This window comes from Onychostruthus taczanowskii, unplaced genomic scaffold, assembly GCF_017590055.1.
Source record: "Onychostruthus taczanowskii isolate IOZ18803 unplaced genomic scaffold, ASM1759005v1 scaffold60, whole genome shotgun sequence".
Taxonomy (NCBI): domain Eukaryota; kingdom Metazoa; phylum Chordata; class Aves; order Passeriformes; family Passeridae; genus Onychostruthus; species Onychostruthus taczanowskii.
Window position 1 is genome coordinate 3,675,139 of NW_024503680.1, and position 21,439 is coordinate 3,696,577.

The 21,439-nt window shown below is 55.0% G+C and overlaps 1 protein-coding gene across 4 annotated transcripts in view; it reads left to right on the forward strand.

The window, feature by feature from the left end:
- The window catches only part of PLCG1 (phospholipase C gamma 1), a 42,060-nt gene that overhangs the window by 18,458 nt on the left and 2,163 nt on the right, over nucleotides 1-21,439 (forward strand). For 2 of the 4 annotated variants that reach the window (XM_041419139.1, XM_041419141.1), the window contains exons 3-29: nucleotides 91-184; nucleotides 626-673; nucleotides 4,979-5,063; nucleotides 6,109-6,192; nucleotides 6,363-6,385; nucleotides 7,672-7,744; nucleotides 8,728-8,829; nucleotides 9,513-9,631; nucleotides 10,421-10,506; nucleotides 10,842-10,962; nucleotides 11,338-11,506; nucleotides 11,920-12,042; nucleotides 12,918-13,019; nucleotides 13,253-13,440; nucleotides 13,739-13,939; nucleotides 14,340-14,459; nucleotides 14,748-14,928; nucleotides 15,216-15,293; nucleotides 15,747-15,850; nucleotides 16,097-16,193; nucleotides 16,294-16,366; nucleotides 16,617-16,774; nucleotides 17,294-17,390; nucleotides 17,830-18,054; nucleotides 18,850-18,998; nucleotides 20,784-20,898; nucleotides 21,093-21,254. In XM_041419139.1, the coding sequence (XP_041275073.1) occupies nucleotides 91-184; nucleotides 626-673; nucleotides 4,979-5,063; nucleotides 6,109-6,192; nucleotides 6,363-6,385; nucleotides 7,672-7,744; nucleotides 8,728-8,829; nucleotides 9,513-9,631; nucleotides 10,421-10,506; nucleotides 10,842-10,962; nucleotides 11,338-11,506; nucleotides 11,920-12,042; nucleotides 12,918-13,019; nucleotides 13,253-13,440; nucleotides 13,739-13,939; nucleotides 14,340-14,459; nucleotides 14,748-14,928; nucleotides 15,216-15,293; nucleotides 15,747-15,850; nucleotides 16,097-16,193; nucleotides 16,294-16,366; nucleotides 16,617-16,774; nucleotides 17,294-17,390; nucleotides 17,830-18,054; nucleotides 18,850-18,998; nucleotides 20,784-20,898; nucleotides 21,093-21,254 (3,177 nt within the window). The remainder of the gene's footprint in view (nucleotides 1-90; nucleotides 185-625; nucleotides 674-4,978; nucleotides 5,064-6,108; nucleotides 6,193-6,362; nucleotides 6,386-7,671; nucleotides 7,745-8,727; nucleotides 8,830-9,512; nucleotides 9,632-10,420; nucleotides 10,507-10,841; nucleotides 10,963-11,337; nucleotides 11,507-11,919; nucleotides 12,043-12,917; nucleotides 13,020-13,252; nucleotides 13,441-13,738; nucleotides 13,940-14,339; nucleotides 14,460-14,747; nucleotides 14,929-15,215; nucleotides 15,294-15,746; nucleotides 15,851-16,096; nucleotides 16,194-16,293; nucleotides 16,367-16,616; nucleotides 16,775-17,293; nucleotides 17,391-17,829; nucleotides 18,055-18,849; nucleotides 18,999-20,783; nucleotides 20,899-21,092; nucleotides 21,255-21,439) is intronic. The other 2 variants (XM_041419140.1, XM_041419142.1) reach the window with 1 other exon arrangement.

Sequence of the window (21,439 nt, forward strand, 5' to 3'; positions counted from 1 at the left end):
GTAAGGTGCTGGGGATAGTCCCAAGAGGTTTGTGTTGGTGATCAAGCCTGTGTGTCCCCTCTTCCCACTTCTCCTGTACATTTTCCACAGCCACTTCTGAGGATGAGGTCAATATGTGGATCAAGGGGCTGAACTGGCTGGTGGCAGACACTCTGAGAGCACCCACCCCCCTGCAGATTGAAAGGTGAGAAAAGCCTGTCCTTTTCCTGCACTTGTTTTTTTTTCCCTTCTATCTGTTTTAACAGAAAAAGGTGAGCACACACTCTTTCCCTCTCTGAGCTGTGCTGACCCAGCACTTCTGCCTCTGCACTCCAGAAGCTTCATCTTGCTGACCCCAGCATTTGATCTCATGCATCAGGGAGAAGGAGTTTTACCACAAATTGATGTTTCTGTGTGTGTACAGCCTGTATTATCTGTAGCACTTCAGTGCAGAGGCATTTTTAAAGCAGAACTTGTATGAAAATAGGGTGGGCTGCCTGTGAAAGGGGGCAGAGCTGGATTCTCTGGTGGGAAGGAGGGATGTGGGAGTGGATGGTGGGGCACTGAGCATCTTTCAGAGAGGGATTGGAGGAGGGGCTGGTTGTTGAAGGGCTGAGTGTGTGCCTGTTTGTGCCTTCCCACCTAGGTGGCTCCGGAAGCAGTTCTACTCCCTGGATCGCAACCGGGAGGACAGGTAAGGAGGGAGGAACCTGCAGTCGTGTTCAGGGGAGGGTTTGGGCTGGAAGGGTTCCCCTTTGACTTGGAACCCCAGCCTTTGGGTTTTTTGTTGGGTTCTGTAGGCTTTTAATGCTCATTTTCAAGGAACCTTAATCCAAATCCCAAACTTCCCTGGCTGATTTTCACTGAATTAAAAAAAACATAAAAAAGCTGTCTTGTTTTCCTGACCTATTTCTCAGCTGTTTAGACCCAGTAACACCTTGAGAGCCCACAGCTGTGAAACACCTTCCCCCCACCTGGCACCACCCAAGGAAGCAGACATCAAAGAGCCAGGAGGCAGTTCAGGGCACCCCATCAGGGCTGAACTGGGTTGTGTTTATTACTCTCCACCCTGTTCTGTTCTTCTTTTCTGAGGCCCACGAGGGCATGGATGATCCCTCTGCTTGGCTTGTGGGGCTCTTGGGTGGGTACTTAGTGTTGTCCTAGCAAGTAAAATGTCATGCTTGTCATGAGGAGGTGAGGGAAGGGAATTGGGTCATGATTCACCCTGAGATAAGGGAGGGGACATTTTCCTGCTGGGGAGGTGAATTCCACCGTGCTCTGCTCTCTGTCCCACTGCCATCACCAGTTTTGCAGTCCCAATGCTGGCTGCCAGGCTGTGAGCTGCTGCTGTTTGCCTTCTTCCATCCGTGGGCCATGCTTCTCCCCTGTGATGTTAACTGAGCCCATTAACCTTTCAGCATTGATTCCTGTGTTCATGTGCTCCCCTGGGGGCACAGCCCTGCCTCCCCCCAGCTGCTGTGCAGCACGTGGGTCCCACCTGCCCCTTTTCCATGCTCTGATGTCCAGAGAGCTGCAGAACACTGGGGTCTGGAGCATCCTCTGCTTTGTCCTTGTTGTGACCCTCCCAGGACAGCCAGCCAGGGGGTAAATTGACCCTGTCCAGGAGCAGGGCAGGAGTGTGTTACATGGGGCAGACCCTGCTGCACTGGACATTTTTGCCTTTGCAGTGATTTACACTGTGATGTGATGAGAGCACCGCTGGGTGCACGGGGATTTTGTGGAGGGGGGATAAATCCTACAGAAGCAGAAAGGGAAGAAGAGGAGCTTTAATCTGTTGCAGCTGCTCTGCATAAGCCACACACACCTTTTGAATCCAGGTTTGGGCTGTATACACAGTGATGACTGGGCACAATATTTCCTAATTTTTCAATGGAGAGCACTGAGGCAGGTGCAGGGGTAGCTGTGTGGAGGTTTTGGAGGAGGAGTGCACGAAAAGTGGAAATAATTGGTCCTTTTTTTCCTCTGGTTATGCAGTAAAACTGATGAAATGGCATCCCAGCAGTGCAAAAGGAGATTGCATGTATAGATCTGTCTGCCCAAGGCAGATCAGCAGAGCTGACAGCCAGCCTGTTGCATCCCTGTTGTTTCTATTGTTATCATCTTTCTATTAGCATTTAGAATTAAGGCAGCAAAATCCAATATATTCCTTACCTGTCACCCACAGGGAGAGGTTTCAGTGCAAAACCCTTAATTAGGAGAGCTGCTGCTCCAGCCCAGGCAGTGAGAGGAGCAAAACATCAACAGAAGGGCTGTGGAAAGACTTGGGGTCTTCCCATTTTACAAACATTTTACAAGCATCCATGTGTTTTCTGCAAGGTAGAGGCTACAGTTATGTGACATAAACATCTCCTGGATTAAATCTTGGTCCCTGTGAGGCATTCCAGCATTAAATTTAATGTCGTTGAGCTCTTTGCTTTTCCTTTTCAGCCTGGAAGTGGGTTTTCAAAGGGAACAGTGAGTTGTGATTTTTATTTTTTTAAAAAACCCCACTTGCACACCATCCTTGACCCTTTCCAGAGCAGATAGGGTTTTGGCAGCTGCAGAAATCGTTCCCAGCATTTGTGTACCCCATGGCTCTTGTGCTGGAGCCCTTTCTTCTCTCTGCTCTCTGCCTTCCCCGGCTGGGGGCCGGGCTGTCCCTTCCAGCCCCAGCAGATGGTGGCTGTTTCCACTGGCTGCTGGCCCTTTGGTATTTGTTTTTCCAAGGGAGGTTAGGTGGAAAGAGGAGGATAACAGGATGCTGGGGTTTTTTTCCTAATTGCTCTGGAGGAGACTGTTTCACCTCTGGCCAGGAGAGCTGCCCATGGCTGGGAGCAGCATTTACAGCACTGAGGGCTGGCAGGGGAATGTTTCCATGCCCTGTGAGAGGGCTGGGCCTCTGGCCTGTTTGTCATGAAACCTTAAAAATTGTTCCATAGAAAAAATTAGTTTATTTTGTTTTTACTTTCTAGTCTGAAAATATTACCAAGCTGTTTATCCAAGGTCTCCAGCACTTTAACATGATGAATAATACACAATAAATAAAATCCTTCCGTACCCTGTCCTCCTTCTGTAGCTGAGAGGGAAATACTGGTCACAGCTTTGACAGGGTTTGCTCTTGTCACATCAGGGTGCAGGGCTGTGGTCCAGCACCTCCTGTGAAACAGCTCAGCATCACCAGAGCTGAGTGGCAGCTCCAGAGATTCCCCAGGGATGGCTGCTGGTGGTTCTGCTCTTCAGCTTCTCCTGCTCTTTTTCCAGGAGCTTTTTTGCAGTCTCATGCTCTCACCAAGGAGGGATTGCTGCTGGGCAGCCCTGGGGACTCTGTGTGTCCTGTTGGGGGTCCCTGACAGCTGTTACAGGTGTGGTTCCTGACATGTGAGGGCATCTCTCGTTGTACTCCTGGCTCACTCCACACATTTCCCTGTCACCCAGGACCCCCTGCCCAGGGGGTCACAGCACCCTGCACATGACTATGGATCTGGGTGTGCTGGAGAAGGGAAAGGGCAGGATCTCTCCCCAGAACCTCACTCTGAGCCCCCAGGGTAGCTTCACCTGCCCAGGGAGGTAAGGTGCAGGGGAGATACTGGTGCTGTGTGTGTGCTGCTGTCTGTACAGCCATGAGGAAAGGGGAGGCTGGGGTCATTTCCCAGCTTCTTTTGTCTTCTTTATCTCTTCTGCCAGTGAGTGGCAGGACACTGCAAAGTCTTTAGATGGCCGGGTGCTGGCTTTGGTCAGGCCACAGGAGCTGGGCCAGGTCCTGCTCTGGCCGTGTGTGTCCGGGTCCCCAGGGCTCTGAGCCCAGAACAAGGGCTCTCTGTGTCCCGCTGCCTGCCCAGCCCTGGCCTCTGCAGTGCCTGACACCAGCCGGTTTCTCCCTCTCCCTGGAGCTCTCTCCATCCCTCCTCCTTCCTGTGGTGTTTGAGATCACCCTGCTTTCAGGGAAGAGTGTAAAAAAGATGTCACATGTGAATGCCAGTGTGCCCCCAGGTTAAATCCCCCATGCAGGGCACCTTCCCTGGTATTTTTATATTTGCACTCCAAAGCCATAAGGATTTCCAGACTTGCCCCATGCTTTGTGGGATGGGGGAGCATCCTGTAGGATCCTGTGTTCCCACGTGCTCAGTGGGGGACAGAAGCACCATCTGTGATTGCAGGGGTGGACTCCCAGGACTTGCTTTTAAGGCGGGAGCTGCCAGAAGATGATTGGACACAGACCCCTCAGCTTCTAAATCCTGCAGATGGGAGGCATCCTCATTTTTCCTTGCTGCAGGGCTGGTGCCCCATGTGGGGACAGCTCCAGCAGAGGCAAGGGTAGCCCAGAGCTCCTTCCTGCCTGTCTCTGCCTGCTGGGCTGTGGGATCCTGCTCAGGGTTGGCAGGAGCTTTCCTTGGTCTGGAACCAGCACCTTTGGTGTGGAGGGCTTTGGGAAGCACAGCCACACTGGCTGCTGCCTGCCTGTGGTGTGTGTGGCTGGGAGAGCACGGCTGGACACGACGTGGCAGTGCTGTGCCTGTGGCTGGGGACCTAAAATGGCTTTTTTCCTCTCCTTAAGATAAAATTAGCTGAGTCCTAACCACTTAGAGAGCCTGTCCTGTCCAGGGAGTGGGTTTTGGGAGGGAGTTGGTCACCCAGCATCCATGTTGGGGCACAGATACTTGAAAAATGCTTCTTCCTGGTCATTCATTTAAAGCAGTGGGTGCTGCCTGTCAGCTGTGGCATCAACTCAATTGGGCAGAGGCTGCTGGGCTCACCCTGCTCTGTCAGGAGTTACAGGAGCAGTGTTTGCAGTCCCCACTGACATGCAGATACCTCTCTCTGCTCCCCACATCTTCCCCACTGTCCCCAGCCTCAGCATTGTTCTGGGGTCACACATCCGTCCTTGTGCCACAGCTGGTGTCCCTTTGGGCACAGCTTCTCTGCATGTTCCAGGCCCAGGGTGAGACCCCTCCATCCCAGACTCCTGAACATGTCTCTCCTCTTTCCCCTGCCGAGCCAGGATCTCTGCCAAGGATCTGAAGAACATGCTGTCTCAGGTCAACTACCGGGTCCCCAACATGAGGTTCCTGCGGGAGAGACTCACGGTGAGCGTGTGACCCCTCCACTCTGCCCCTCAGCCGTCCATTGCCTGCCTTTGAGCAAAAACTGGTGGTGGTTCAACTCCCAGGGAGTGTTTGCATATTGCAGAGCCTCCCAGCCTTTCCTGGGAGGGCCCCCACCCACGGTGGTGACTGAAGAGGTGCCAGCTCCCACTGGGTGCCGCACCCTGGCCCATTTGTGGCCAGCACCCTCTCCTTACCCCACCCTGCCTCCCACACTCCCCTCATTGCTCCTGGCTCCAGTCATGGGCTGGTGCTGGTGGGGTAGAGTGCAGAACAGCTACCAGGTCCAGTATCCTGGCTCTTGCACCCCCTGCCAGCCAGGGATGCTCTGCCAGCATCACCACTGACCCGGGCATGAAGGGTCATCTCATGGTGACAGCTGCTCCCACCAGCAAAGACCTCCAAGGCCAAAGAGGGGTGTATCCAAAGGAGGCCACACACTTTGGGTCTTGCGGTTTCCAGACACTCCAGATATTCTGGGCGAACAAAAAATCAAATTATCCTTTTGTAAGTACTCAGTAAGTGGTGACACTTTATCATTGTGTGGGTTGCCTTTGTGTGGGTGAGCTTGGGGAATCATGAAACTCATTTTAGGATGTGCCTGTGCCCTGGGCACTGCAGGGTCCCGCTGGCCCCAGCAGAGACTGTGGCAGATTTGTTAAGATTGGAAAAATCCTCTAAAATCATTGAGTCCAACCATTACCCAGCACTTCCATGTCCACTAAACCATGTCCTCAAGTGCCACATCCACATGTTTTTTGAGCATGTGCAGGGATGGTGACTCCACCACTGCCTGGGCAGTCTGTTTCAATGCCTGACCACTGTTTTCATGATTTTTTCAAAATATCCAACCTAATCCTCCCCTGGCACAACTTGAGGCCACTGTGCAGGAGACAAAGTCTGAGCGGGTTTTGGCCTTTTCCCCCTCCTTCTTTCCTCAGGGATTCTGGTGGGAAGAGACATTCCTTAAGCTGCACAGAGTTACCTGTGGTCTCTGTAAAACCTCTGGGTTTGATCTGTTTTTCAGGATGTGGAGCAGAGGAACGGGGATATCACGTACGGGCAGTTTGCACAGCTCTACCGCAGCCTGATGTTCAGCGCCCAGAAAACAGTAAGAGCTGAATTCTCCAGGGGAGGAGAGGGAAGGGAGAAACTGTATTTGTTACTGGGCATTCCCACTTAATTGACTTTTTAACCCTGCTGCCCTTGGGATGAGCTCTTCTCTTGGGAGTAAGGAAGTTACCAAGTGCAAACCTAATGCTTGTGCTTCTTCTTTTGCAGATGGATGTCCCGTTCTTGGAAAGGTGGATAATTCTCTGTGTTTTCTGGGGAAGGGGCTGCTTTCTTTTGCTCCATAACATGCTTTGGGGCCTGCAGCAGCATGCTGGGTTGAGGCATTATGCATTCCTCCTGCTCCTGTGCTGCCTGTGGTTCTGTGCTCTGAACAAGCATCACTGCTGTAGATGCTTTAGCTCGGGGCAGGGAGGGATCTCTCCCTCCCAGACATCCCAGTGGGATCTAGCTCAGGTCAGTTGGTTGGTGTGATCAGACCTTGAGCCATCTCCTGGGGATTATGCTCGTGGTGGCTGCAGGGCCCTCCCCACCCAGGCAATGTGATCAGACCTTGAGCTGTCTCCCGGATTATGCTCGTGGTGGCTGCAGGGCCCTCCCCACCCAGGCAGTGCCTCTGGTGCCATTGCCAGCTGTGCCCTTCTCTGCCCTCTGCTCACCTTGGCTGTGATAGAAAGAGCTGGAATTTAGACACAGGAGCTAAAGAGTGAAAGACTTACTTACTTGTCCAGGTAATTCCCAATGGTTTCCTTCCTTTTTTTCCTGTAACCATAGAAAAGGGACGTCAGGACCCTCAGCAGAGCATCTGGCTCATCCCTCTGCCCAGGGCAGCCAGCACTGTCCAGTCCACTTTGGATTTTGTGGTGTTAGTGCCCAGCATGGCCCTTGGCTGTGACTTGGCATTGGCATGGCCTTGGCATTGTGACTTACAGCAGTCATGGACCAGTCTCTTGAGATTATCAGCTACAAACAGTTCCCTTCTTCATTCCCTGTGTCTTGCCTCCATGAGTCCATGTTCTCTGCATACCTGTAGGCCTGTCCTGTCTGCAGTCACTCCTTAACTGCCCTGCCTCTGTTTAGTTCTTTACACTCAGGTTCAAACCAAACCCTCTATTTTTTTTTTCACTAATCCATTCCTCTCATGGATTTTGCTGCCCTTCATCAGAGTTTGCTGCCCTTCATCACACACACCCTTGTTAGTGTGAACCCTGTACTGCTCCTGGAGTAGTCCCTGCTTCTGGGATGTGGGCATGTGTTAGCTCTCAGCTTTTTGCTGCCCTTCATCAGAGTTTCATGTTAGCATGCCCTTGTTAGTGTGAACCCTGTACTGCTCCTGGAGTAGTCCCTGCTTCTGGGATGTGGGCATGTGTTAGCTCTCAGCTCTCTGCTCATCCCACTCTGTTCCTTCAGTGCTGCAGGCTCGGGGCACATCTGGCTGCACGTGCCAAGGAGGTGGCAGCTGGCATCTCACATGAGGTGCTGCACAAGTGACTGAAGCTTCTCTCTCTCTGCTTGTCAGGGGTGCAGAAAGGTCTGAGCACTTCAGGGTGTCGCTGCTGGAGCTGCAGAAGTTTTTGCTGGAGTACCAGAGGGTGAGCTCAGCACAGGCACTGGGGAGGGACAATGGGGTAGGCACTGGGACGTTTGGGGTCCAGTGCTCCGAGGGTAGCCTTGCTGTGGAGCTGGGATGATTGGGCTGTGGGCTGCTCTGCCTGGCACAGCACATCCTTCTGGAGCAGGAGGTGTTGAAGGGGAAGCTCTGGGGAGGGCAGACCTGAACTCAGCTGGGCACCCTGGCCAAAGAGGAACCAGGAGATCTGGGAGGGGTGGGGTTGCCAGGAGGCAGGAACTGATCAGTGGAGGTTGACCCAGTCCCCGTGACCTCAGCTGGTTACCAAAGGTTTGCTGCGGCCAAGAAGTCATGTCCATCCTGTTGCTCAGGAGGTGTCAGCAGTTCCTGAGGAGCAGCTGGTGGATTCTTCAATTTAAAAGCAATCTTGGGTCACTCAGCAAGCACAGCATGCATGTGCAGACACACACGCAGGCACCAGCTGTGCATTTGTGGGCAGCACAGACCCCTTGGCTTTTGCCAGGTTCCTGTCTCATTGCTGGTCTCCTCCAGGAGGGCAGGGCTGGCTGGCAAAAGCCCTGCCACGGCTCATAGCTCCTGCTCTGCCCTGTCCCCCACTGCCACCTCCCTGCCTGTGGTCTGCAGCCAGCAGGGAGTTAAGCAGTTGGGAGATGCGGTGTGTTGGTGGCTAATGAAAGAAACCCAGGATGAGAGAGCCAAAGGAAGCTGGGTTGGCTTCTGCTGCTGAAGGAGGAGGGATGGCAGATGTTGTTCAAAGGAGAAAAATGCACGGCTTTGAGGAAACGAAGCCCACTCAGAAGCAGGGCAGATTTCCTCCTTGTGTGCTCTCCAGCATTTGTGCTGACAGTTGAGTTCCTGGCAGAGATGGGCTTGCATCAAAAACCGCCTCCTTAATGGTTAAAGCTTCGAACTGGATGAGCTGCATGTGGTTTGCAGTAATACATTCTGAAATGGCTTCTTTTACGTCTCCCCTGGGTTTTGCAGGAGCTCTGGGCTGCAGATACCCTTCAGGTACAGCAATTCATGTTCAGCTTCCTGAGAGATCCTTTGAGGGAGATTGATGAGGCTTATTTCTCCCTGGATGAAGTAAGACACCTTGAAGGTGGCGTGTGTGGAGTGGGGTGATGCAGGGGATGGCATCCCTGGTGTGATGTGTGCTGTGGGGTGACAGCTCTGCTGTCTGTGCCTTTGCTGCTGGGTGGGGGTGCTGGAAGGGTCACAGCTCCTGGGAGCTGCGTGGCCCTGGGAGATGGATGTGGTTGGCAAAGGGAATGGCTTCTGGGCTGTCCTTTTGTGCTGAGTGTGTGCAGCTGGGAGTACTCACCAGGCAGTTCATCTGGAGGAGGAGAGGGGCTGCCTTTGGCTTAAGGCTGCCTTGGGGTATGTAAGGATTTCTTCAAAGCAAAAAGAGCTGAATAAAGAATAAAAGCTAGAGATGACCATGTCACTGGCACTCTGGACTAAGCCAAGGTCCCTTGACCTACATGGCCTTAGTAAGCTATTGCCTGCCATGTGAGCTGCAAAATAAAATGCAGAGCCATTAATTTGTCTCTAACTGGGTCAAAGGGTCTGGCACACAGATATCTGGCAGAGCTCAGTGGGTAGGTGGCAGTGCCCAAGCTGTGGTCACTCAGGCACCCTGGCTCAGGTAGCTGGTGTGCTGTGGGCAGCCCTGGTCAGTCTGTGCTGGATGGGAGATGTGTGTGAAGCTAAACCACGGCAGCTGGCTCCTCTGCATCATTAACACGCTTCTGTTTCTTCCTGAGCAGTTTCTCACCTTCCTGTTTTCCAAAGAGAACAGCATCTGGAACTCACAACTGGACATGGTGTGTCTGGAGAACATGAATAACCCTCTCTCCCATTACTGGATCTCCTCCTCACACAACACGTAAGGACAAGGGGAGGGCTCTCTCCACCCAGCTGCTCTCAGCATCCTTTTCTCATGACAGAGTGGGAGTATTTTGCCTGATTCCAGTGGTGGGTCAAAAAGGCTTTTCCAAACCAAGGCCAGTACATCAGAGACCTTGGTGCATCCTCTTGGTGCCTCCCTCCTCCCTTCTGTCATTTAGCCATAAATGTTTTGCTCAAGCACTGTCAGCAGCACAGATCTGCACAGGCCTTCAGGTGCCTTCACGTCCTGAGCTGTTGCTCTGGTAATTTCTCACCATTAGCACTGTCATTCTCCAGAGCTTCTCAGGACAGATATGATAAACCCTGTCAGGCTGAAATTGGCCATTTTCTGCTCTCTGCTGCTAGAATAATTTTGCAGGAACTGCTTTCTGTGCAGACAGGCTCTGTCTGTGCTCTGTGTTCATGTTAACCCAAATTTAAAGGACTGAGAGCCAGCTGAGCAGCCCTGAGGGCAGGCAGTGAGATCCTGTCTGCCTGCAAGAGCTCATCTAACCCTGCTCTCAGGCTGCAGGGGGCTCTTTGTGGCACCAGTGCTGATATTGCTGTCTGAGGTTTGTCTCAGGAGCTGGGGCTGGACCTCAGAGGAGGGCTGGCAGCCCCTTGCAGCAGGGGCACAGCGGAACCCCTCACCCCGGGAAAGTGGCAGGTGTGGAAAAGCACCACTCCCGCCATTCCCGTGTGCCAGAGGCAGGTCCACAGTGTCCCAGCAGACGCCTGTGCCCACAGTGGGCTGGTCAGTGTGCTGATGTGTTGTCTCACCTGGAAGGTACCTGACGGGGGATCAGTTCTCGAGCGAGTCCTCGCTGGAGGCCTACGCCCGCTGCCTGCGCATGGGCTGCCGCTGCATCGAACGTGAGTACCCCCACCGGCCCTTCTGTGTGCCACCACGGCAGCTTGTGGTGCTCAGGGGAGGCTGTGCAAGGAAGGCAGAGCTGAAGGTTGGCCTGGCCAGGACAAAATTAACATCATGATGTGCAGAAAGAGCTGAGGTCGTTTGCTTTGTGGGACTGGGTGATCTGTGCCCAAGGTTTTGGTCCCACAGGAAGATCAGGGCTTTCAATGATCACCTCACTCCTTTATTGCCTTCCAGTAGATCTCCCAGCAGCACCTGGCTCAGTCCATCTCATGTCCATGTCCTGCCTCTGTTCCAGCCTTTGGGCTAAGTTTCCCCTGTGGGTCTCTTTCAGTGGATTGCTGGGACGGTCCCGATGGCATGCCGGTCATCTACCACGGACACACCTTAACCACCAAGATCAAGTTCTCTGATGTCCTGGTCACTATCAAGGAGCATGCCTTTGTCACCTCTGAGTGAGTACAGCAGGACTTCAGCTAGCAGGGCAGAGAGAGGGTGGAGCCAAGGCTGTAGCAAAGTGAAGCTCACTTTATCCAGAGCTGCAGCACAAGGCCTGGATATGGTGGGAAGAAAGCATGTCATGTCTGCCAGCCAAAGGGAGAATTTTCCCAGAAAAATGTTGTGAGAGAGAGGGCTTGGGGTAACCCCAGTAGTTTGCCAGTCCTTCTCCACCCTGTGCACTCCTGAAGGGTGGCTACAGGCAGCACAGATGGCTGTTGTTGTGAGCTGCTCCTGGAGGGCACAGAGGCCAGGCTTTTAGACAGAGCTCAGAAGTCCTTGGTTCCATCCAGATCCCATGCTGGTCTTGATGGCTCTGCTCCTTCTCCCAGTTTCCCCGTCATTCTGTCCATTGAGGACCACTGCAGCATTGCTCAGCAGAGGAACATGGCTCAGAATTTCAAGAAGGTTTTTGGAGACATGCTCTTGACCAAACCAGTCGATATTTCTGCTGATGGCCTTCCATCTCCAAACCAGCTCAAGAGAAAGATTCTCATCAAGGTGAATTCCCTTGCCCAGCAAGGCTCCTAAGTGAGGGAATGGGGTGAGGGTATGGGACTGAAGGCAGCTGCCTTTGGAAGCTGGTGGTTGGCAGTGTAGGGGTGGAAGTGGAGACCTGATGCTAAGAACAGCTGGATACAAAAAAGCTCTCACTTCAGAGCATCTGCTGGGAAATGAGCTCAGCAGCTGGGTGCTGCCTTTCTTTCAGGGCATGGGGAATGTTGGCATTTCTGCTTGAGGAACCACCTTTGGGAAGAAGGGGTGGGACTTCAGTGCTGTTTGATGATCCCTGTGGCAGGGTCTTGTTTATTCTAATCTGGAGGACCCCACTGCAGCAGACCTGGGCTTTTATGGCTGTTCACCAGGAAATGTGTGCTGCTTTTGGGGTGCCTGACCCCTCTCTCATCCCACAGCACAAGAAGCTGGCGGAGGGCAGCGCTTACGAGGAGCTGCCCACGTCCGTGATGTACTCAGAGAATGACATCAGCAACTCCATCAAGAATGGCATCCTCTACCTGGAGGACCCCATCAATCACGTATGTCTGTGCCATGGTGGCCCAGTCCCTGCTCTGAGGGCGCTGTCAATGACCTGGTGGCTCTGTTAGGTGCTGTGTGTGCTGGAAGGAAGGGCTGTGGTGCCAGTTATTGAAGAGTCTCTCAGTCTGTCTGGTTTCTCAGGTGTCCCTGAAGGCTGGGGGCGTTTTATGGTGGCTCTCTCTGTGCTCTTCCTAGGAACCTCCTGTGGGCCCTTGCTAGAGGCAGAAGGCTGAGCTAGAGGGAGCTCTGGGCCAAGGCACTGCAGCCTGTGATTTGTGCTGCAGGAATTTCTGGAGATGGCTGCGCTTCCAGCCCTGCCTCCTGCCAAGTGCCTGCACACCTGACACGCCTAAGCAAGGGTTTATTTTTGTGAAGCACCAAGTGTTTATCACTGTGTGCATTTACTCACAGCCCACCTTCAGCAGCTTTACTCTGCTGAGGATCTGTCTGGCAAAACCACATGCAAATGGAACAGTTTGTTGGTTTTTTTTAACAGTAAAATGCAATGGTAAATCCACGTAGACATCTCTGATATCTTCTCAGATTGCCCCTGTGTTGAGTCCATGCAGACTGGGTTTTTTTTTTTTTGCATTGATTTGCTCTTCATTTGGTCATCTCCTTTTATTAAGTGTTGGAGTGTTTGCAGTGTGATTTGTCACATGCTGGTTTTTTTGCTACTGATAAATCCATGCCTCTGGGGGATCTGGGGGATGTATTGGAAGCTCCTGTGACTCACTGGAGTCAGTGCTGGTGGCTGTCCTTCACAAACCTGATCGTCCCTCCCTGTACTGGTTAGGAGATGATCCCATGGGTGGGTGGTGGGCAGTTTGGTGCTTCCCCAGGGGTCTCTTTGCCAGAGTTCATTTCCTTGCAGGAGTGGAACCCACATTACTTTGTGCTGACCAGCAGCAAGATCTATTACTCTGGGGAGACAACCAGTGACCAAGGAAACGAGGATGAGGAAGAGCAAAAGGAGGTGAGGGCTCTCCTGTGGGACTGTGAGTTGTCCCCTAAGGAAAGGACTTGACTATCCCAGGGGCTGAGCATTGCCATTGCCAGCTGACTTCAGGGGGAGATCCTGTGGTGGGAAGGATGGGAGCTGCTTCAGGAACTCCCTGCTCCCAGCTGGAAGACCCCTGAGCAAAGCAGAATCCAGCACCATGAGCCTGCCCTCAGTGACCCAAGGCGATGGCTTTTTTCCCCTGCCAGGTGAGCAACAGCACCGAGCTTCACTCCACGGAGAAGTGGTTCCACGGGAAGCTGGGAGCGGGCCGTGACGGGCGGCACATCGCGGAGCGGCTGCTGACGGAATATTGCATCGAGACAGGGGCCCCCGACGGCTCCTTCCTCGTCAGAGAGAGCGAGACCTTCGTAGGAGACTACACCCTCTCCTTCTGGTGAGGGCCCCAGCACCAGCCCGCTGCTCTGTGTCGCCCCGGGGGTTGTTTCCTCTTGACATGTTCTTCATGTGGGGTCCGTTCCTGGCTGGCCTCTGAGCAGTCTCTCCCATTTCTGTGCCCAGCGTCATTCCAGCTCCCTGTCCCTGTGCAGAAGGGTCAAGTCTCTTGGGATCCTTATGCAGTCACTCGCCCCTGGGGCAGGAATGCCATGTCAGGCTGGAGCTGTGCCTGAGGCAGGTGTAAAATCTCCGTGGATGAGCCTGGCTTACCCCCTCCCTCCCTCCCTGCTCCACAGGCGCAATGGGAAGGTGCAGCACTGCCGGATCCACTCGCGGCAGGACGCCGGCAGCCCCAAGTTCTTCCTGACGGACAACCTGGTGTTTGACAGCCTCTACGACCTCATCACCCACTACCAGGAGGTGCCACTGAGGTGCAACGAGTTTGAGATGAGGCTGACGGAGCCAGTGCCACAGACCAATGCCCACGAGAGCAAAGAGTGAGTGCACGTGTGTGTCCATTGGGCAGCCAGGACACTGTAGGAAGCTCTCCCAGATCTCTCCTCAGCCATTCCTCCCTTGCTGGAGCTTTCTGGTCCCCACTTTCTCCCCATGAAGCTCTGTCACAGCAGCCGTGCTGGCCAGCTCCGTTGTTCATGGAGCTGAATGTCATGGAGGCTCAGTGCAGGGCACAGAGCTGCTGGGTTTGGTTGGGATGCCCTGGACTGTGCCACACCTCACCAACAGACTCTGATCCTGCCTGCCCCATTGCAGTCCCTGTCTTCCTCTGGAGGATTCAAGGAGCCTTTTAGGGGCTGCAGGGGGAGCCACATGCTGCGGCAGAGGTGTGGGATGGGCTGGGTGTGTGTGCCCTGTGCACAGCGATGTCTCTCCTGCCAGGTGGTACCACGCCAACCTCACGCGGGCCCAAGCCGAGCACATGCTGATGCGGGTGCCCCGCGATGGAGCCTTCCTGGTGCGCAAGAGGAGCGAGCCCAGCTCCTACGCCATCTCCTTCAGGTGTGTCCCTGCGACCGCGGTGGTGGGTGCTGGAGGGGGAGCTGGGACACTGCAGTGTGTGAGAGGGCAGGACAGGTGCTATCAGCCAGCCTTGAGCCCTCCCAGAACTCCTCTTGCTCTGGAATTGCCCTTGATCCTTGAGATCCTGCTCTTCCTCCCGTCTTTCAGTGGGAGATGGCTGTGCTCGGTCACCTCACCAGGGACACCTTTTCCTTGGTGTCTGTATTTTGGCAGAGACCTTCTCTTGCCAGGTGCCAAGTGGCTTCTCCCTGTGTTTGCTCTCTGCAGGGCAGAAGGGAAGATCAAGCACTGCCGGGTGCAGCAGGAGGGCCAGACTGTGCTGCTGGGCAACTCTGAGTTCGAGAGCCTGGTGGACTTGATCAGCTACTACGAGAAGCACCCGCTGTACCGCAAGATGAAGCTGCGCTACCCCATCAACGAGGAGACCCTGGAGAAGATCGGCACAGCGGTGAGTGCAGGAGCCAGAGAATGATGGTCAGGTAGTTTTTGAGCTGGTGCTTTAAGGTGGTGGTGTGTGAGCTATCTCTGTGCTTTGCAGCCCACACCTCTTGGGGCTTCCTGACACTTGAGTGGAGTCTGGTGCTGCCCCTCTGAGCCAGGCTTGGGTTGCTCTTTTCTGTCTGCAGCATCATCTTTGTTCTTGTGCCTTCCTGGGGCACTCTCCCAACTACCCCAAGGTAGGGAACCCTTTCTCCTGCAGTCACTGCTGTAACCACTGTCCCTTTGCTTCCACAGGAGCCGGACTATGGAGCCCTGTATGAGGGACGCCATCCTGGGTTCTATGTGGAAGCCAACCCCATGCCCACCTTCAAGGTACACTCTCACTGTTTGGCACAAAACAAACTGCAGGGCTGGAGGGTTTAGCAAGGATCTTTTTATTTTGTAAGAGCTGTATTCATTTGCACACCCATTTTTAGACCATGAAGAGAGAGACAGTGGTGTTTGAACCTCCAGGTTCCCAGGCTGGGCTGCCTCTTGCTCTGAGCTCTCCAAACTAAGTCTCTCAGTGGCTCTTGGGACAGAGGAGAATGCCTGTGTGGGGCCATACCAGACTTGTGAGCTCTGCTTTGGTATAAATGGGGGCCTTGATTTGCTCTTCAGGGTGTCACTAAGGTCTGGCAGCAGGGCTGGATGCTGCCTGCCTGCACATGATGTGCCTCACAGCCCCCCAACAAACACATGTGTGGTGGGAGGTGATCTCTCCTGTGGGCTCGTTGTCCACATGTCCATTCCCTGCCAGCCTCATGGGACCCCTCCTCATTGCAGTGTGCAGTCAAAGCCCTGTTTGACTACAAGGCGCAGAGGGAGGACGAGCTCACCTTCACCAAAAATGCCATCATCCAGAATGTGGAGAAACAGGAAGGAGGCTGGTGAGTTGGTCGTGAGCCTCCCTTTTCCCTAGGGGATATGGTCAAACCTTGCTGTCACCATCCACACAAAGGTGTGTCCACTCTAGGAGTGGGTCTGTCTGGGGATTACCCATGAGCAGCACAGTTCCAAAGCCTCACAAACCCTAAAAGCAGATGATGGAAGAGCTGCCTGTTCCCCTCACCCCCACTCAGAGTACTCTGGGGTCCCGTGGCGGGTGCTGACATTATCCCTTCCCTCCCTTCCAGGTGGAGAGGAGATTATGGTGGCAAAAAGCAGCTGTGGTTCCCTTCCAACTATGTAGAGGAAATTACTAGTCCCACTAGCTTGGAGCCAGAGCGGGAGGTGAGTATGGCCATGAGTGCAGCAAGGAGGGTTTGTGCCCCCCGAGCTTGGCTGCTCTGCCCACCGTGCCCAGCACCATCCTGCTGTGCTTCCTTCCCAGCAGCAGCTGGATGAGAACAGCCCCCTGGGAGACCTGCTGGGAGGTGTCCTGGACGTGCCCTCCTGCCAGATTGGTGAGTGCCAGGGAGGGACATTGCAAAGGCCCTTTGAGGCTTCTCAGCCCTCACTTATTGCTGCCTGGGCTCCAGCTGTAGCCTCCAGTGGCCAGAAATGGGAGTTTCCGGTGGCCAGAAATGGGAGTTTCCTGTAGCTGCAGAGTGCCAGGGTAGCCATGAGTCCCTGTGCCTGTCTTCTGCCATCCTGCCTGTGAAGGGCTTGGCTCAGCACCTGCAGTGACCCTGTCCCCTGCTCCCTGTCCCACAGCCATCCGCCCCGAGGGGAAGAACAACCGGCTCTTCGTGTTCTCCATCAGCATGTCCTCGGTGTCACGGCTGTCCCTGGACGTGGCGGCCGACACGCACGAGGACCTGCTGGACTGGGTGAAGAAGATCCGGGAGGCAGCTCAGACAGCTGATGCCAGGGTGAGCCTGGGGAGCCCCTGGCAGGGGAGGAGGCATCTCCAGGGTCTCCAAGTGCTGGGTTTTGCAGGAGCTGAGGAGCAGGTGGAGGCTGGTGGGGGGCAGTGAGGTGACAGCCTGTGATGGCTGGCAGAGCAGTCGCAGAGGTGGTAAAGCCAGGGCAGTCTTGGACAGTGGGGCAAGGGGTGGTGGCCACACAGCTTGAGAGGTTCAGGCTGGATATTTGGGAAGATTGGACGACTGGCTGAGTGCTCAGTAGGGGAGGGGGTCTCCATCTGTGGAGGGTGGCGGGGTCACAGATGCCCTGTGCTGGTACCAGTGCCTCTCCTGCTCTGGGCAGGATGCAGGACCTACCCATGCCCTACCTGTGTGATGTTCCCCAGAGAGACCTGGCAGATCTGCTGGTGGTCCCCACAGTGTGGGCAGGAGCCACAGCAAGCAGTGAGGGTCAGCTTATGAGTTGGGTCATCTATCACCAGTGCTCCTACCTGGCCTCACACCTCTCTCACCCTCTCTTGGCAGCTCTCTGAAGGGAAGATGATGGAGAGGAGAAAGAAGATTGCTCTGGAGCTTTCAGAACTGGTGGTCTATTGCCGACCTGTGCCCTTTGACGAAGAGAGTGAGCATCTGCTGAGCTGGTGGCCATCACAGACAGTCACTGTGGCATTACAGACCCTGTGGTGGGCCCCAAGGGGCTGCTTTGGCTAGATCTTAGCAGAGGCCAGGTGTCCAATGTGTCAAACTCCCAGTTTACCTTGGAGCTCTGGGTAGCTCCAGAGGGATCCCTTTTCTATCCCTCTGCTGCTGGGGTCTGTCAGCACCCAGAGCAGCTGCTGAGGGAGTGAGGCTGGGGAGCATCGTGCCTGGTCAGCAGGAGCTGTGTTGGTGCTCTCAGTCATTGGTGTTGGGCACCTGGCAAACACCCACTGGGGCAGAGCAGGATCTGCACAGCCCTGGCTATGCCAGGGGTGAGAGGATGGCATCAGGAAGGAGCTGGGGTGGTTAAGTGTCAGCAAAGTGAGTGTGCTCCTGGCTGACACAGTGCTGTCCCCTCGCAGAGATCGGCACAGAGAGGGCCTGTTACCGGGATATGTCCTCCTTTCCTGAGACCAAGGCGGAAAAGTACGTCAACAAGATCAAGGGCAAGAAGTTCCTGCAGTACAACCGCCTGCAGCTGTCCCGCATCTACCCCAAGGGCCAGCGCCTGGACTCCTCCAACTACGACCCCCTGCCCATGTGGATCTGTGGCAGCCAGCTGGTGGCACTCAACTTCCAGACCCCGGGTGAGGGCAGCGGGCAGGGAGGGTGGGCTGGCTCCTGGGGTGCCCTGTGCCTCCTCTGAGCCACCTGCTGTCCTGGCACATGGGGGCTGGGAGGGGCTCTGCGTCTTGGAAGGGCTCTGCAGGCAGGGAGACCCGGGTTAATGTGCTCCAGAGGGCTGGATTGAGCCAAGGAGCTGCACTGAGGCTGGGGATTGTGCCATGAGAGCAAGATGGAATGGAGAGGAGGCAGGGGGTTCTCCCAGGTCCCTGGTGACAAGCAGGGCAGGCAGGGAAGGTGCCAAAGGGGATGGTGCTGCCCCAGGCTTGGGGCACCAGCTGGCATCTTGGTCTGAGTCCAGCTGGCTGCTCTTCTTGCCTTTGCCCAGCTTCCATTCCTGCTCCTGCCGTGCAGTCCAGCCTTCCTTTCCCTGGCCTTTGCCAAACCCTGCTGTGAGCCTGCTCAGCTCAACGACACACCAGCAAACAACCTGCCTCTTTTTTCCTGCCAGCTTCTTCATTGCTTCTGTGAATTCAAGCAGCTCACAGGGGGTTTGGCAAATGCTACAGGCAGCACACGGAAAGCTGAAAATAGGAGGAAAAGAGGGAGGTGACCCATGGGGCTCTGGGTAGTTGGGCAGATCGTGCATGACAGAGTCACCTCATGGCCCTGACACGTGCACAGGCTGCAGTGGGGACACATTGCTCAGCATTGCCAAGGGGTGAGCCAGGTCCTCTTGCCAAGGGAATGATGGGGGTGATGATCCAGCTTGTCCACAGGGTATCCCTGATCTCTTGTATCTCCTGCCTGTGCTCTAGACAAGCCCATGCAGATGAACCAGGCCTTGTTCATGTCCAGTGGCCAGTGTGGGTACGTCCTGCAGCCGACCAACATGAGGGACGACATCTTTGACCCCTTTGACAAGAGCACATTGCGGGGCACAGAACCACTCTCCATCTCCATTGAGGTCAGTACCTCCTGGTGTGGGGGAATGCAGGGTCAGACCTCAGTGGGGTGCCAGATTTGGGGTGAGAGAATGGTTTCTCTGGGCTCCTGGCTCTGCCTGCAGCTGCTCCTCACTGAGCCCCCTCAGCAGCACAGACTGGGAGAGCCCTCGCTGGAGAGGAGCACTTGTGGGTGCTGCTGAGGGTGCCTGGAGAGGAGCAGCAGGAGCATCCCTGGATGCTCCCCCAGGACTCCTCCAGTCCAGGTCCCGGTGCCAGCAGGTGGCATCCACGAGCCGCAGAGGTGGCATCCCTGTCCCCAGGGCCGGCCGGGACTGCATCCACAGGCTAACAACACGAGAGCTGTGCTTTGTCCCCTCCTTGTCACTCAGTTACTCCAGGCTCGAGGTTTCCATTTCCCTTTGCTCATAGTCCCTCTTGGGAAGATGCTTGAGGTCAGGGCAAACTTTTCAGGCCATTTCTGTGTTGTGCTGCTGGTGATGATAAGAGGAGGGGGACTGAGGGTGGGGGGGTGCCAGAGGATGGGGAGTGGATGCTTGATGAGTTTTTTTTTACTTCCCTAATGGTGCAACTGAGGCTGTATTGTTCCTGTGTCAGCTCTCAGAGCTGCACAGCAGAGGCTCTGCAGGGACATGGGAGAGCTCACCAGGCAAAGCTTTGGAGGGCTGTGCCAAACCAGCTAGCTCTCATGTTTGGGGTCCAGTGGCATCCAGTAGCCTGTACAGGCATTCCCTGTGGTCTCAGAACCAAGCTGTGGGTCAACAGTCTGCTTTGCCAGTCCCCTCAGCTCGTGTAGACCTTGGGGAGGATGCAGTGGAGATCCTGTCTTCAGGTGCTCACAGGTTTCCTCTGCAGCCACCTCTGTTTTGGAGTGATCCCACCTAAAAAAGCCACAGCCCTTCTCCATGAGGACACCCTGTCATCTACCCTCTGCACCACTGACTCCATGCTCACTGTCTCCCTAAAGAGTCACCGCCCTATTCTGTTTTCCAAGCTCTTCCTGCACCGCAGGATGCAGCTGCCCCCACCAAGTGTCAGGAGTCACCGTGCCATAGCCAGTCACTGTCGCCTTTAAGAGACAGGCTCAGCCTCTCGTTGTCTGGCAAAACTGCCTGCTGTCCCCAGCAAAGCCAGCTTGCATGGATGGAGAAGCCATCTCGAGCCCAGCATGACTCAAAGCACATGATCCAGCGTTGGCAGCAGGTCCTTCCCCTGCAGCAGCAGCGTGCCGACAGCACGCCAGAGCGACATATGGCCACGGGCAAGAGGGAGCTGCCATTGCTCTGCTGCGAGGAGGCAGCTTGTCATGTGAGGGGAGCACAGGCTGTGCTGCAGGCACGAGGCAGAGCAGGGGTGGAGAGCAGCTCCTTTTCCTCCTCACACCAAGGCAGGAGGGCTGAGAAGTTCCGGCAAAGATGAGGGGGTCCAGGGTAGTGCTCCCAGCAGGGAACGGTGCTCGGCAGGGAGCCCAGCTCCAGCTGGCCAGCTGGGGGAGGGATGCTGTGGCCCAGGCCTGGCTGTGCCAGCAGCAGGCAGAACCTGGAGCAGTTCAGCTGCTTTTTTTTGTGGCTTACAAGTCAAAACTGTGGATGAAGAACACTACAGCAGCTTCCAGGGGTGGGAGCTGTTTCTCTCCGAGATGCAGGCTGGGCTGGCTGTCAGTGCTGCTTCTCCCTCCAATTAGCAGAGCCAGGGTGATTTATTTGGGAAGAAAATGTCTTGGTATGCAAACATTTTTTCCTCTTTGTTCGTGTCTCTTACCAAGTCTCTCCCTGCCCTCTGCTCAGGTCCTGGGGGCCCGGCACCTTCCCAAAAATGGAAGGGGAATCGTTTGTCCCTTCGTGGAGGTGGAGGTGTCTGGTGCTGAGTACGACAATGCCAAGCACAAAACGGAGATCGTGGGTGAGTAGGGTGGGGAAGGGAAGGGAGAGGGATGCACCAGCACTCCTGATCCTGGTGTGAGCCATGGGCTCTGCAGCAAAGCCTGGCACTGAGCTGGGAGCTACCCTCGTGCTGCTCCCAAGCCCAGCATCAGCCATGGGGGCAGTGGAAGGACTCAGTGGGGCTGCCCACTGACAGCTGTGTTTTGTGAGCAGCTGACAACGGCCTGAACCCTCTCTGGACCCCGAAGCAGTTCCACTTCCAGGTCAGCAACCCTGACTTTGCCTTCCTCCGCTTCGTGGTCTACGAGGAGGACATGTTCAGCGACGAGAACTTCCTGGCTCAGGCCACCTTCCTGGTGAAAGGCTTGAAGACAGGTGAAGCACTTGGGACAGCAGGGAGGGGGGTCGTGGGCGTCTTCACCAGTTCACACTGTTAGCCAGGGAGATGCTGAGTTTCATGGGAGGGTGTTGTTGGGCCCCAGACTGGCTCAGTCCTTCTGTCCCCATGACAGGTCACATCCCCAACCAGTTAAAGGAAGGTAGAGCCATTTGCTAATAGC